Source organism: Malus sylvestris, chromosome 4, assembly GCF_916048215.2.
Source record: "Malus sylvestris chromosome 4, drMalSylv7.2, whole genome shotgun sequence".
NCBI classification, from domain to species: Eukaryota; Viridiplantae; Streptophyta; class Magnoliopsida; order Rosales; family Rosaceae; genus Malus; species Malus sylvestris.
Genome location: NC_062263.1, coordinates 7,212,697 through 7,226,115, shown reverse-complemented (window position 1 = coordinate 7,226,115; position 13,419 = coordinate 7,212,697). Strand labels below are relative to the sequence as shown.

Below are 13,419 nucleotides of genomic sequence, written 5' to 3'. Positions count from 1 at the left end.
TTTACACTTGTATTTCACTCTTAGCACTTCCGGTTATTTTGTGCACTTTAGTAACTTTCGGTTTTTATTTATTCGTATAACTCTTATCTTTATTGCTTCCGCACTGTGCACATGACTACGTTACCCTTACGTGACGGCCAACATGCTTCGATTCCGGTCGGGGTGTGTCATTTACACAATCACATTTCTAATCTAATATGACTGCAATATGCCTGAGTTTTATTTTCTTGAAAAACCTCATTTTTAAATGGAAGTTTTAACGAAAAACCAAATTTTTGTTTTTTCCAAATACTATTCATTACACATTTACTTGTCTTTTTTCATTAAAATTAAGTTTTTTTTTTTAACTTTTCGTTAGTTTTCTTTTTTAAAATTAGTGATCTTTAGTCTAATAATAGTTTTGGGGCTGCTACCACCAGCCTAATTTATATTTTTAAGATAGGGTTTAGTATTTTTGGGATATTCACCCCCAGTTTACAAAAAAAAGAAAGAAAAAGGAAGTCTACAACCGGTCAACCGATTAGAATTCTCAACCCTTGGATGACATCCGATGGCTACAGTGATATGCCGACCTGCACCGAAGATTACAAATTAGACTTCCCTAGAACAAAAGATAAAATAGAAAAAAAAATATTTTGAAATTTGGGACCATCCAACGATTGGCATCTCACGTCCACATCAACACAGCCTTCCCGCCCCTTCCGATCCAAACAAATTTTCTTTCCATAAAAGAAAGAAAAAACAAAACCCTTCGTAACGAACCGAAGCATTTAAGTGGACCCCGCAACCACGTCCACGTCACACTCTTAGACTCTTAATTTAGCGCCACGTGCCCCCCTCCCTCCAATCCCCCCATAAAAATGCGCCACCGCTTCTCCTCTCATTTGAAAACTATCAAAACCTCTCTCTCTCTCTCTCTCTCTCTCTTCCCCTGCAAAAACCCTAGCGGCCATTGAAGGAAGCCAAACCCTTCAAAGCATCACGCTCTCTCTCTCTCTCTCTCTCTCTCTCTCTCTCTCTCTCTCTCTCTACAATCGGCCCCTACAATCCTTACCATGCTCCCGCACTCGTACGCCCTCAATTCCCATTCCAAATCCCAAGACCTCGCCTGCACCATCCTCGCTTCCTCCGCCCCGCACCAGATCTCCTCCACTTGCGCCTCCATCGAGTCTTTCCTGCACTCCCTCTCACCCGACCAGTCCCGCCACTTCTTCTCCCTCACCTTCCCAACCCTCATCTGCAAGCTCTTCGGCTTCGACGATGCAACGTCATCACCCCCGTCTCCGCCACAACCAGCTTCACAGCAACAACCCTCGCCCTCCGCCGCCTCCGCCTCACCCAACGGCTGGATTGACACCGTCCTCGCATCCAACGACATAGATTTAGCCAACAGGCTCTTCGCCCTCCTCGCGCCCAGTAGCCTCCTCTTCAACGCAATCTCCGCCGTTGATCGCCTCTCCCTCGTCAAATACGTGTTCCCTATTGAACGGTTGCCGGAATGGGTCCGGTTCATGCTTTCCTCGGAAAATGGTAGCCGGGTATTATCCGATTTATCCCCAATTTTCAAAAATAGGGTTAAAGAAGACTCAATAAAACCTAATTTCTATCAAGTTCAGCTCAATGTCTTTGAATATTACATGTTTTGGTTCGCTTATTACCCCGTTTGTCGAGGAAATAGTGAGAATTGTGATGTTGTTTCGATAAAAAGAAACAGAAGGTTTAAATTTGAGAATTGGGTTTCATCAATTTCAGGGTTTTCAAGCACTAGGTGTGGGGCGGAGGTTAAAATTGAATGCAACTTGTATATTAGGCTATTATATGCATATCTTCGTGCTTTTGTTGGTGCAACTGATTTGAATCAACACCTTCCATACCGAAGTTCGCTTTTGCATTACTCTTCGGGATATGATACCTCGGTTATAGCTCAGGCAGAGGTTTTTGTTAATGCTTTGGTGAATTTTTGGTTGGTTGATAATGATTTTTCACCACTACCTGTTAATCTGTGTAAGTCATTTGGGGTCTCGTTCCCATTCCGGTCAGTTTTGGGTGAGACCCCTCCAACCCCCGTGTTAGGAGAGGTGGTGAAGTTGTTTGTCAAATACTTGAATGTGGGTTTGATCGTGCATAGAAATGGTAATGACAATATGGAACATTGTGGCAGTCCGAGGCGGAGGGGTTCATTTGATGCCTTGAAGTTGAGGGATGTGATGTCAGTTTCACCATGTACAGGATCTTGGAACTTGTTGATACAGAGGCCTCTGTACCGGTTTATATTGAGGACATTCTTATTTTGTCCAGTGGGGGTTTCGATTAAAAATATATCAGAGGTGTTTTCGGTTTGGATTACCTATATTGAGCCTTGGGATATCAGTTTGGATGACTTTTCAGAGCTTGATGCTGTTGTTGACGGATCAACTAAGAATGGGAGAAAGGATAACCTGCAGCCTCAAAACCATAGTTATACACCTTCTTGGCAGGGTTACGTGCTGGCCAGCTACTTGTACTACAGTTCCTTGGTTATGCATTTCATTGGGTTTGCGCACAAGTTTCTTCATACTGATCCCGAAATAATTGTCCAGATGGTATTGAAGGTCAGATTCTTAACCATTTGTCTTTCTAATTTAGGTACCTTTGTGAGATATAGTTTCTTCTCCTGGTGATGATGATTCCAGAGACTTATTGATGAGCTCATTTTATAATTTAAACTGTCTGATTGCATTAGATATGGCGGTTGTTATTAGTTGCAAGAAAAGCTCAATAACTATAAATTCATTACAGAATTATGTTTCCACCGCTTGGGTGGATGAATATCTGATGCTTTTATTAAGGTTTTATTGAGCTTTGACCTGTCAAGATGCATTCCTCATACAAATAGATTTGTGATTCTTGAGAATTGAAGATCATACAATGTTCATTATTTCGAAGTTTGGGATATTAAAACTTCATTAAGAGGGAAATTTTGGTTATATCAGCAACATGTTTACAGAAAACTAGTACTATATGTTAGAACTTAATTGAGAATAATGTGATGATAATTCATACATATCCTTGGTCGACTTCCTATGCATTACTCATCTTTTGTCTGTCAGAAATAAATATGAAGACTTTTTTCGCTTTGTTTGTTTCTGATTATTCCTCATTTCTGTATAGATCCTAACTATATTGACATCATCCAAAGAGCTGATGGACCTATTAAAGATGGTGGATACTGCTTTTCATTCCAAACAAGCAGGATCAGGAAAATCGATGCTTAATAGCTTATATAGAATTGTTACTCCGATTCGCGAACAGCTGCAGGTAGGATTACTTCTCTCTCCTCTAATATTTTGTATTAGAATTTTGATTGCCGAACTGATTGAATCAGTGTTTGACCGGTTTTCTTTGTGTGATCTATTGGTATCCCAGGACTGGGAGGATGGCTTATCTGAGAGTGATGCAGATGGGTCTTTCTTGCATGAGAATTGGAACAAAGATTTACGATTGTTCAGTGATGGAGAAGATGGTGGGCAACAGTTGCTTCAGGTATTAATTATTATTATTATTATTGTTTTCTATTTGTGTATGCTTAGTAAACATCTGTTTACATGACAAGATCTCATCCAATGTTTGCGATTTTGTGATTGCAGTTGTTCATATTACGTGCAGAAGCTGAGTTGCTAGCTATTTCCGGTGATAATGGTACGCGCAACCTTCAGTGCGTAGACTCTTTGAAAGCTCAGGTGAGCTGTCTATTTGGTGGGCATACCGTAAAGGTACTGTCATTTTCTCCTGAACCAAAACAGCCTCCGCAACCCCGTGATGCAGTATTCAAGCCCAGGAGAGTGGGCAACCGCACTTCGGATGATGTCAAATACAGGGGTGACTGGATGAAGCGCCCCATCTCCGACAATGAGGTTGCTTGGCTCGCGAGATTGCTTGTTGAGTTTTCCAGTTGGATAAATGAGCGTCTTGGACTAAACCAGTCAGAGAGCAGCCAAGCAGACCCTACATATGTGGAAGTGTCGAGCAATGTTTTGGGCAATGTCTTTGGACCGATGGATACGATGAAGGCGGTGATGGGGGCAGTAGGTTCTTGGCTTGTGATGTTGGGAGTGGCAATGGTGAAGCTAATGAGGAAACATGGATTGAGGGTGAATCTGAGGATGTTGGCGTCAAAGAAGGTTGTAATGGTTTTGTTTTTGTCTGCTGTATATAGTATATTGAAAAAAGCTTTCGGAATGTACCAAAGGGTGTAGATTAGGGGATAGAACAAAGGATGGTGTAAACAGAGCTTTACTTACCCGCACATTTTTTTTTCACGTGTGAATGGTTGAGATTTAACTAAATCTCAATGGTTGAGATTTAACTAAATCTCAATTAGTTAAATTTCACTCTTCACTCGTGAAGAAAAAAGTGCGGGGGAGAATTCTTGTTGAAAACAAAGAAAAAGGCATATAGAAAAGGGAAAAAAGAATTGAGGATTTTTGCTATGTTGTGTTGAAAAAAAATGTTTTGGTCTTTTATTGGAACTATAAACCCAGACTAAGGCTCAAATTAAGTTTATTATCAGAACGGAATGGTCGGGGCAAGATATTTAACACCCGCAAATCTATGGAGGACGACTGTTGAAATGGCTACTTCCTGCGAATTAACACCTTCGATTAATTAGTAGCACCATCATTCGATTAATTAGTAGCACCATGTAACGGTGATGCAAGGCTTAAACTAATGATTGAATACAACAAGGGCCCAAGGCCTGCATGCGTATCAAGCACCATTCTAAAAATTTATGCATAGTCGCTAGGCGGCTGGTCACAGCTCCCGTTAATGCCTAGATATTTGAAAATCAAGAAAATGTGCCTAAACCTCCTTAGGCCACGCCTAGCCCACCTAGGTGCTTGCCTGGGCACCCGCCTAGATCATGACTCTCATTTAGACAGAAAATTGATAACTTTCATTTTACATTTTATTTTTGTTCAATAAATTGTAAAAGGCTTGTTGAATACTTGGATGAACACTCATTATATACTTGTTCTCCATATTTTCAATATGTTATAATACTTAATTTGTATGTCATTTTACTATGCAATTTATGTATTTCAATATAATTATGTATTTTTAAAGTATAAATAGGCACTCATTTATACGATGTACAATAAATTTACTTAAATCCGCCTAGACCTCGCCTAGCAGCTTAGAAGCCTAGCCCACCACCTGATTAGCGCCTAGCGTCTTCTAAAACCTTGGTATCAAGACAACACTCTGCCTTTCCACAAGTTTATCTAGTGGAAAAAGAGTATAGGGTTTAATATACCGTGGTTCACAAATTCACATATCAATCAAGTTTTCTGACCATTTTGTTTACAAATTCACATGACAATCAAATATAATATCACAGACAATATACAACTTGTTTTACCTATGTATTTAGTATGAGTAAATATATAGCACATGGACACAATAAATAAATTTGCAATTTAAACCCTTCATTCTAGTAAAGAGAGCCTCAAGCACAATTGAAGGAGACCATGTGCCCCACACCAACCACCCCTCTTCCCAAGGTCTTCAATAGGCCCTATGACATTTACAGGCAGAATAATATTTAATTTCCACCATATATATAGTAGATAAAGAAAAAGACTATTTTAATATTCTATATAGATTTTAAATTTCTAATAAAAAATATAAATAGCGGTCACTATTTTCATAAAGTACATGATTATTGTTGAATTAAAATTTATTGTTAGTTGAACATTGAAATTATGATATAGAGGATAAGCTTACTAATTAACTGAATTATAATTTTATTTTTATCGGCTTATGCGCGTTAGATCATTTTTGCACTCCATATACACATGATATGTGATAATATATATTATTCTTACACTCCATATATACATGATATGAGACAATATATATATATATATATATATATATATATATATAATTGTTGTATGACAAATGTTAAGGAGACTCTCAAAATGAGAGTTTTTATTGAGTACTCTCTATGTTTTAGGCTAATGTTTTATAATATTGACACAAAAATTTACGTTAAATTATAAAATGATAGAGAATTCATGAAAATTTTCAATTTTGGGAGTTTCTGTTGTTGTATTGTATAACATATAATTTGGTGGCACTAAAAGACTGGAACGTACTAGTTTTTAAGGGAAAGCATCTTTTCTTTAGATATTCAAGGATAACAAACAAACAATATATATTCATGATATCAGACAACTGTACAAGTGAAAAATAAAGACAAACGTGTCTCGAAGAACAAAGAGATAAATATAAAAGGATTCATATTCTACTCCTCACTCTCACACAATCTTCTGACTCCTAACTGGTAGTTGTGAGTTTTTGGGACTTGGAACTTCTCTCTCTCTTGGAAGGGTAGCTAGATTGATGGAGTACTCATTGACCCTCCAATTTTCTTCTCAGAAAACCGTACCAGCCAGCAGGATATAAACCCCCAGAAGTTGTTGATAGCCAACAATCAGTCTCTCCTGCTAATATCTGATACATCTAACACCAAATTTCTCTCTCTCTCTCTCTCTCTCTCTCTCTCTCTCTCTCTCCCCTACGTACGTACATCATGGCTCGAAAGAACGATGGGTCAGCAAAAAGGGTTATGAACAAAGGAGCATGGACAGCGGAGGAAGATAGAAAACTTGCAGAATATACTGAAATTCATGGTGCAAAGAGGTGGAAGACAGTTGCTTCAATAGCAGGTTAGTTAATTAACTAATCCACGTTAATTTTGAGCCCAAACGATAGGGTTAATCTCTTGTTGTTACTTCTCCTGCAGGTTTGAATCGTTGCGGGAAGAGTTGCAGGTTGAGATGGTTGAACTATTTGAGACCCAATATTAAGAGAGGCAACATTTCTGACGATGAAGAGGACTTGATAATTAGACTTCATAAACTACTAGGAAACAGGTAATTAATTTAATGTAGTCACCATTATCAACATTTTCTTGTCTGAATGTCAATCTAGACCGCACATTTGAATGAATAATTAGACGACGATCCCATATATATTGACAATCTAATAGCATAACATGTCAGATGAGAAAGTTTTTTACCATAAGTTGGTAATGTATAGGTGGTCCTTGATTGCCGGGAGACTTCCAGGCCGAACAGACAATGAAATAAAGAACTACTGGAATTCTCATTTGAGCAAAAAAATGAGTCAGAAGGAGGAAAAACCGCAGACTTCAACAGCCCAAGACACGACGACGAAGTCTGCTACTGCTACTGCTACTAAACCTTCCCATAAAGCATCAGACGATTGCGCTGATACGAACTTTGATGTGAATGAGTTCTTTGACTTCTCTGCCGAAGGTTCTTATGGGTTGGAGTGGGTGAACAAGTTTCTTGAGCTTGATGAAAACACCACGGCTAAACAAGAAAAGGTCAGCAGCATTGTGTAATTGAAGTATTACAAAAAAGAATTTGTTATTGACACTCTATAAATTTAATTATGTATTCTGAACTTTTTATATTTAGTAGAAAAATACTCTTATCAGGAGTACAATACACAACTAGATTTAATTAAATGTATAGAGTTTCAATAATAGTTTCTTTAAATTAAGATTCATAATTATAAACTAAAGTACTTGTGTTGACTAGCTAGTTTTCTCATTGAGAAATGAAAGGTTAAAAAAATAAGAGAACTTTAACGAAAATCTCTAGGTGTTGTTCACTTTAACAAAAAAACCACATATTTAAACTAAAAAGTCAATCATGGTACCATTCACTTTACCATTTATTTTGTCCTTATTTAAAAAACATAAAGTTTTCAAACTTTTTTCATTAGTTTTCTTAAAAAATAATGGTGAATGAAAGACAGTGTGATTCTGTGCAGTTTAAATGAAAAATTGCTCAGTCTTAAATGTATTTGTGTGGCCATGCAGTTGTTTTATTGGTGTTAATCAATATTATAATCTTTTGCTAATTAAAACCAAACGTTTATTGTATTGGAGTAATCTAGGTTTTGTGGCCAATGCAAACAAACCAGAAGTAGTATTCTAGAAGTGTTGTGTTGCTAATCATTCACGTTTGTGTCGGCAAGAATCGTTCTTATTTTAAATATCACTTGAAAAATGGAGCATAACAAATGGCCAATTTGGTGATTACGGCAACAACTAGCCCCACAAGTTGAAGACAAGATTGGCACTATTTTTTAAAAGGAAAACTAATGAAAAAGGCTTGAAAACTTTGAGTTTTAATGATAAGAACAAAATAAAGGGTAAAGTGAATAGTACCAAGATTGACTTTTTAGTGTAAAAATGTGGTTTTTCGTTAAAGTGAACAGTACCGGGTGCTTTTCGTTAAAGTTCCCTTTTTTAAAGGCCTAATCGGATAAATGGTCTCCGTGGTCATAAGGTATTCGGATGATAGCCCCTGTGGTAAAAAAATTCGGATTTAAATCCCTGTGGTCACAGTCTGCTAGGATTTAAATCCATGTGGTCTAAGCCTGTTAGGATTTATGTCCTTCTGTCATTCCTCCATTAGGTTTAGGTTGGCAAAATCGGATAAATGGACCATGTGGTCATAAGGTATTCGGAAGATAGTCCCTGTGGTAAAAAAATTCAGATTTAAACCCCTGTAGTCTAAGTTTGTTAGGATTTATGCCCGAAACTAGAGGTTCTGTCATTTCTCCGCTAAGCTTACAGGTGGAGCAGAGTTTCTCTAAGGAGACGCGACAGAATGAGGTGGAGCTAATAAATCACATAATTCATTAAAATTCAAGATATAATAAATCAAATAATTCAAAATGCCTTTATAAAATTAACGAGTTTTTGACTCCCGAATATCCAACCGATTAATTAATTCTTTACTAGCCTCTTGCCACACGCATACGCGTGTGGCAATTGACATTTTTATATATCTTTTATTTAAATAATTAATTTACATATTTAAAAAAAAATGAATTAAAAACGTGAAACCACCCACTAATGTGGGAGGTTTTGTTTTTTTTTTCTTTCTATAATTTTAAATATTAAATTCATTCAAAATAAAAATATGGTTAAATACTTTACCTTCTTTTGGTTCAATTGTAATTTATGAAATTCTTAAAGGACAATTTATGGTATTTTGAATGTTTCACCATTTTAGGGTGCTCACTTTAGATTTATAGATATATATCTTTTATTTAAATAATTAATTTACATATTTTTAAAAAAATTATTTTAAAAAAAAAAAAGAAGAAATGAATTAAAAATTATTTAAATCCGAATTTTTTCTACCACATGGGCTATCTTCCAAATTCCTTATGACCACGGGGACCATTTATCCGATTTGGCCAACCTAAACCTAATGGAGGAATGACAGAAGGGCATAAATCCTAACAGACTTAGACCACAGGGGTTTAAATCCTAACAGACTGTGACCACAGGGGTTTAAATCCGAATTTTTTTACCACAGGGGCTATCATCCGAATACCTTATGACCACGGGGACCATTTATCCGATTAGGCCTTTTTAAAAATAGTAAGACAATGTTTGGGTGAGAAATTTTCTATTTGTAAAATATTGAGACCGAACTAGTAAAGAATGCGACAAAATTTTAATAGAGGGAATGAGAAATGATTTTTAGAAGCATTATACAAACGTTGACAGTCATGTGAGATGTGTTTGCAATAATTCCACTCTCTCTTTTGGAATAAGCCCTTTACAAATGCATTTGCAATAATCATGAAGGGAACTTAATGGTATTCTGAAAATCTAATTGTGCTTCAAAAATCTAATTGTGCACTCTTCCTAAGAGTATTTTTCTTTTTAAATATAAAAACATTTGGAGTGTACAGTTAGATGTTTAGAGTGCCAATAAATTCTCATCGTGAATGACATTTATAATCTTCCTAGTTATATAACTTTTTGGACTGACAAATCCTGAGAGTGGTTATTGATAACAGCGATAGCAAGCGTGGAGTCACTCTCCACAATAACCCGATTAATTTGTAGCCTCCTCGCCGACCGAAGCCCTTCCAAGATTGCCTCAAATTCCACTTGAAGAGCTGACCCAATACGCTCTTTCCTCCAAGCTCCCACTACTATAAACTGCCCTATCCCTTCCCTCAACACCACATCCACTCCTCCTGAACACAACTCCAGCTGTGTGGCCCCATCAACAGTGATTTTAACCTACCCATCAGTGGGGGTCATCCATTTGAGCTGAGGAACCGGTCTGGAGACCCTCGGCAAAACATGGGTTGCTAAAAATGCCTAATATCAGCACACTACACTCTACACAAAACTCCATGGGTTGTCCACATTGCCCATCCCAGACTAGGGAGTTACGAGCTTGCCACAAACCTCAGAGAAACAAGCAAACCAAATCAAACTTAGTTTTTTGAGTCTTAACTACTGATAAAAGCCACTCCCACATTAACACACCCGGTTCCGGTAATATACCAGCCCCCAACGGAGACCTCACCCACACTCTCGAAACACATGCCCATCAATTTCAGGATGCCCCGAACATACCCCACACTCTAACTCAAGATTCACCGCCTTCCTAGCAAGATTAACTTTAGTTGGAATAATGTCATGACTAATTTTCCACATAAATTTTTTTACCTTAGGGGGAATCTTAGCCCTCCACATGGACTTCCAGAGGGGTGAAAAAGCATTGCTCCCTTCCGACATAGATGCACCCGCCGAGGGAGATTGCACCACCTCTCTAGCCACCAGATAGCCACTACTAATAGTATATGCACCACGAAAGTTATAATTGTTGGGGCTTAAAAAGACTTCTCTACTTTGGAGACGTTTATCTCACAAAGAAGAATGTAATGCAGCATAATTGATAGGCAAGAGAAAGAAAGAACACTCAAAGTTTTTACACAAAATTTTTTATTCACTCACAAACTAGTACAAGAGGAAACACTCAAACACTCTTAGAAGCTTTGTTGCTTCTTCTTACTTCTCACTACTTGCTCTCTTGGTTGTTACAAATGGTGTGGATGCATTCTCCTTTTATAGGCATGGATGGAACCTTGGAGAAGCATGGAAGCATCATGCTAGAGATATCTAGATAATTCCACTACCTTCATAAGCTAGAATTATCTACATTAATCTTGTATGTTGGTGGAATCCTCACCATTCTTCTAAACTCTTCCACCAACTTGAACTTTGCTAGAATTCTCTAGCATGTGCATGGATCTTTCTTTGTGCATGGGTTAGATCCATTATCTTTGGGCCAAGACAAGATTACAATTCAACATCCCCTCTTAATCTTGTCTTTTGATGCCAATTGTGTTCCTTAATTTGACAAAGTCTTCTTGCCTGAGTGGTTTGGTGAATATGTCAGCGACTTGGTCTTGTGACTTCATGTATTCCACTTGCACATCCATTCTTGCAATGCACTCTCTTATGTAGTGATAACGGGTATCTATGTGTTTGCTCTTGTCATGGAATACTGGATTCTTTGCTAAAGCTATTGCAGACTTGTTGTCGACATAGATCTTTGTTGGCTCTTCTTGTGGCATGCTTAATTCTTTTAGCAAGTTTCTCAGCCAGATTGCATGACTGACACATAAGGTAGCAGCTACGTATTCAGCTTCACAGGTAGAGAGAGTGACAATCGGTTGCTTCTTCGACATCCATGTGAATGCAGTGTCTCCTATGAAGAACACAAATCCAGTAGTGCTTTTTCTATCGTCGGAATCTCCTGCCCAATCATTGTCGCTATATCCAACAAGTTTGTAGTTATTAGAGCTTGAATAGAACAAGCCAAAGTTAACAGTACCTTTAAGGTATCGAAGAATTCTTTTGGCGGTCTTCAAGTGTGTAGTTGTGGGATTCTCCATGTAGTGACTGACTAATCCGACGGCATAGAGAATATATGGTCTTGTGCAAGTCAAGTAGCGCAAGCTTCCAACTAAACTCTTGAAAAATGTTGGATCTATACTTTCTCCTTCGTCATACTTGGTTAGTTTAACTTCGCACTCCACTGGTGTGCTTATGGGCTTGCAGTCATCCATTTTGAACTTTTTCAGTATTTCCTTTGTGTAGCTTTCTTGGGAGATGAAAATGCCTTTTTCGTTCTGATTGACTTCAATGCCTAGGTAGTATGCCATCAGCCCGATGTCGGTCATCTCGAATTCTTTGGTCATCACTTTCTTGAACTCTTCATACATGCTTGGATTACTTTCGGTGAAGATTAGATCATCCACATATAAGCATATAATCAAAATATCTTCATCCTTGACTTTGACGTAGAGAGCATGTTCATGAAGGCACTTGATGAAGTTGTTTTCTTGGAAGTACTTGTCGATACGACTATTCCATGCTCGTGGCGCTTGTTTTAACCCATAGAGGGCTTTCTTTAGCTTTAGAACTTTATCTTCATGCCCTTTGATTTCATAGCCTGACAGTTGTTGAATGTAGACTTCTTCTTCAAGGACTCCATTTAGGAAAGCAGACTTCACATTCATTTGTTGAATCTTCCATTTGTTTTGAGCTGCCAAAGAAATTAGTAATCGTATAGTTTCTAACCGAGCAACAGGTGCAAATACCTCATCATAGTCGATTCCGGCTCTTTGACTATAGCCCTTCGCCACTAATCTCACGTTGTATCTTTCGACCTCTCCGTTGACATTCTTCTTTGTCTTATACACCCACTTGACTCCGATGGCTTTGTGTTCTTTCGGAAGAATAACGAGTTCCCATGTATCGTTCTTCTGGATTGCTTCAATTTCTTGATCCATTGCTTTCCTCCACTTAGTATCTTGCACTGCTTCTTGGAAGTCAACTGGTTCACAATCAGCAAAGAGACAAAAAAGTGTAGGATTATCAAATCTTTCAGCTACCTCATAGAGATCTCGTAGACTTCTTGTGCGTGGTACTTCTCTTTCATTTAGGTTCCCACTTGACGATGTTGATGCTGGTGAATTGCCATGATTAGTTGATGTTGGTGAAGCAAGTGGAGTAGTGGATTCTTGTTGAACCTCTCTTGCTTGCTCCATTATCCCTTGTTCATTCTCTTCTTCAAACTAAGGAAAGAAGTGAAGATCACCTGCATGAGAGCCAGAATCCCATTCTCATTCTTCATCAAACGTCACGTCTCGACTGATCACCGTCTTCCCATTGTTTGGATTATACAACTTATAGCCTTTTGAATTTGAGTCATAACCAATGAAGATGAACTTCTCACTTTTGTCATCGAGTTTCGTCCTCCTCTCGTCTGGTACATGTACATGGGCTATGCTTCCAAAAACTCTTAGATAAGAGATACCTGGCTTTCTTCCACTTCATGCTTCTTGCGGAGTCTTTCCCCACACACTTCTTGTTGGAGACCAATTGGATAGGTAGACAGCACATGATACAGCTTCTGCCCATAACTCCTTAGGCAATCTCTTGCTTTTAAGCATGCTTCGAGCCACGTCAAGGATGGTTCGATTTTTTCTTTCCACCACACCAATTTGTTGAGGGGA

General features: G+C 38.1%; 2 protein-coding genes and 1 long non-coding RNA gene across 3 annotated transcripts; 2 read left to right on the top strand and 1 right to left on the bottom strand.

Annotated features, from left to right (window-relative positions):
* The first annotated feature begins 905 nt into the window (after positions 1-905).
* Positions 906-4,469, top strand: LOC126619609 (uncharacterized). Its single transcript, XM_050288022.1, has 4 exons — positions 906-2,591; positions 3,151-3,297; positions 3,406-3,522; positions 3,627-4,469. The coding sequence occupies exons 1-4, from the start codon at positions 1,056-1,058 to the stop codon at positions 4,233-4,235; spliced, it is 2,409 nt and encodes an 802-aa protein (XP_050143979.1). The 5' UTR covers positions 906-1,055; the 3' UTR covers positions 4,236-4,469.
* An 837-nt stretch (positions 4,470-5,306) lies between these two features.
* LOC126617812 (uncharacterized) lies at positions 5,307-7,201 on the bottom strand. The gene is made up of 2 exons (XR_007621540.1): positions 7,064-7,201; positions 5,307-5,554 (listed from the first exon to the last, which is right to left on the bottom strand). It is a non-coding gene; the product is annotated as an uncharacterized LOC126617812 (long non-coding RNA).
* Positions 6,408-7,593, top strand: LOC126617811 (transcription factor MYB3-like). The gene is made up of 3 exons (XM_050285869.1): positions 6,408-6,710; positions 6,788-6,917; positions 7,084-7,593. Exons 1-3 carry the CDS (start codon positions 6,575-6,577, stop codon positions 7,409-7,411), a joined length of 594 nt encoding a protein of 197 aa, XP_050141826.1. The 5' UTR covers positions 6,408-6,574; the 3' UTR covers positions 7,412-7,593.
* Positions 7,594-13,419: the final 5,826 nt, after the last annotated feature.

Coding starts and splice junctions, on each gene's coding strand:
- LOC126617811 (XM_050285869.1), top strand. CDS start 6,575: ATGGCTCGAAAGAACGATGGGTCAGCAAAAAGGGTTATGAACAAAGGA. Junction 6,711..6,787: donor GACAGTTGCTTCAATAGCAG/GTTAGTTAATTA, acceptor CTTCTCCTGCAG/GTTTGAATCGTTGCGGGAAG. Junction 6,918..7,083: donor CATAAACTACTAGGAAACAG/GTAATTAATTTA, acceptor GGTAATGTATAG/GTGGTCCTTGATTGCCGGGA.
- LOC126619609 (XM_050288022.1), top strand. CDS start 1,056: ATGCTCCCGCACTCGTACGCCCTCAATTCCCATTCCAAATCCCAAGAC. Junction 2,592..3,150: donor TTGTCCAGATGGTATTGAAG/GTCAGATTCTTA, acceptor ATTTCTGTATAG/ATCCTAACTATATTGACATC. Junction 3,298..3,405: donor CGATTCGCGAACAGCTGCAG/GTAGGATTACTT, acceptor TTGGTATCCCAG/GACTGGGAGGATGGCTTATC.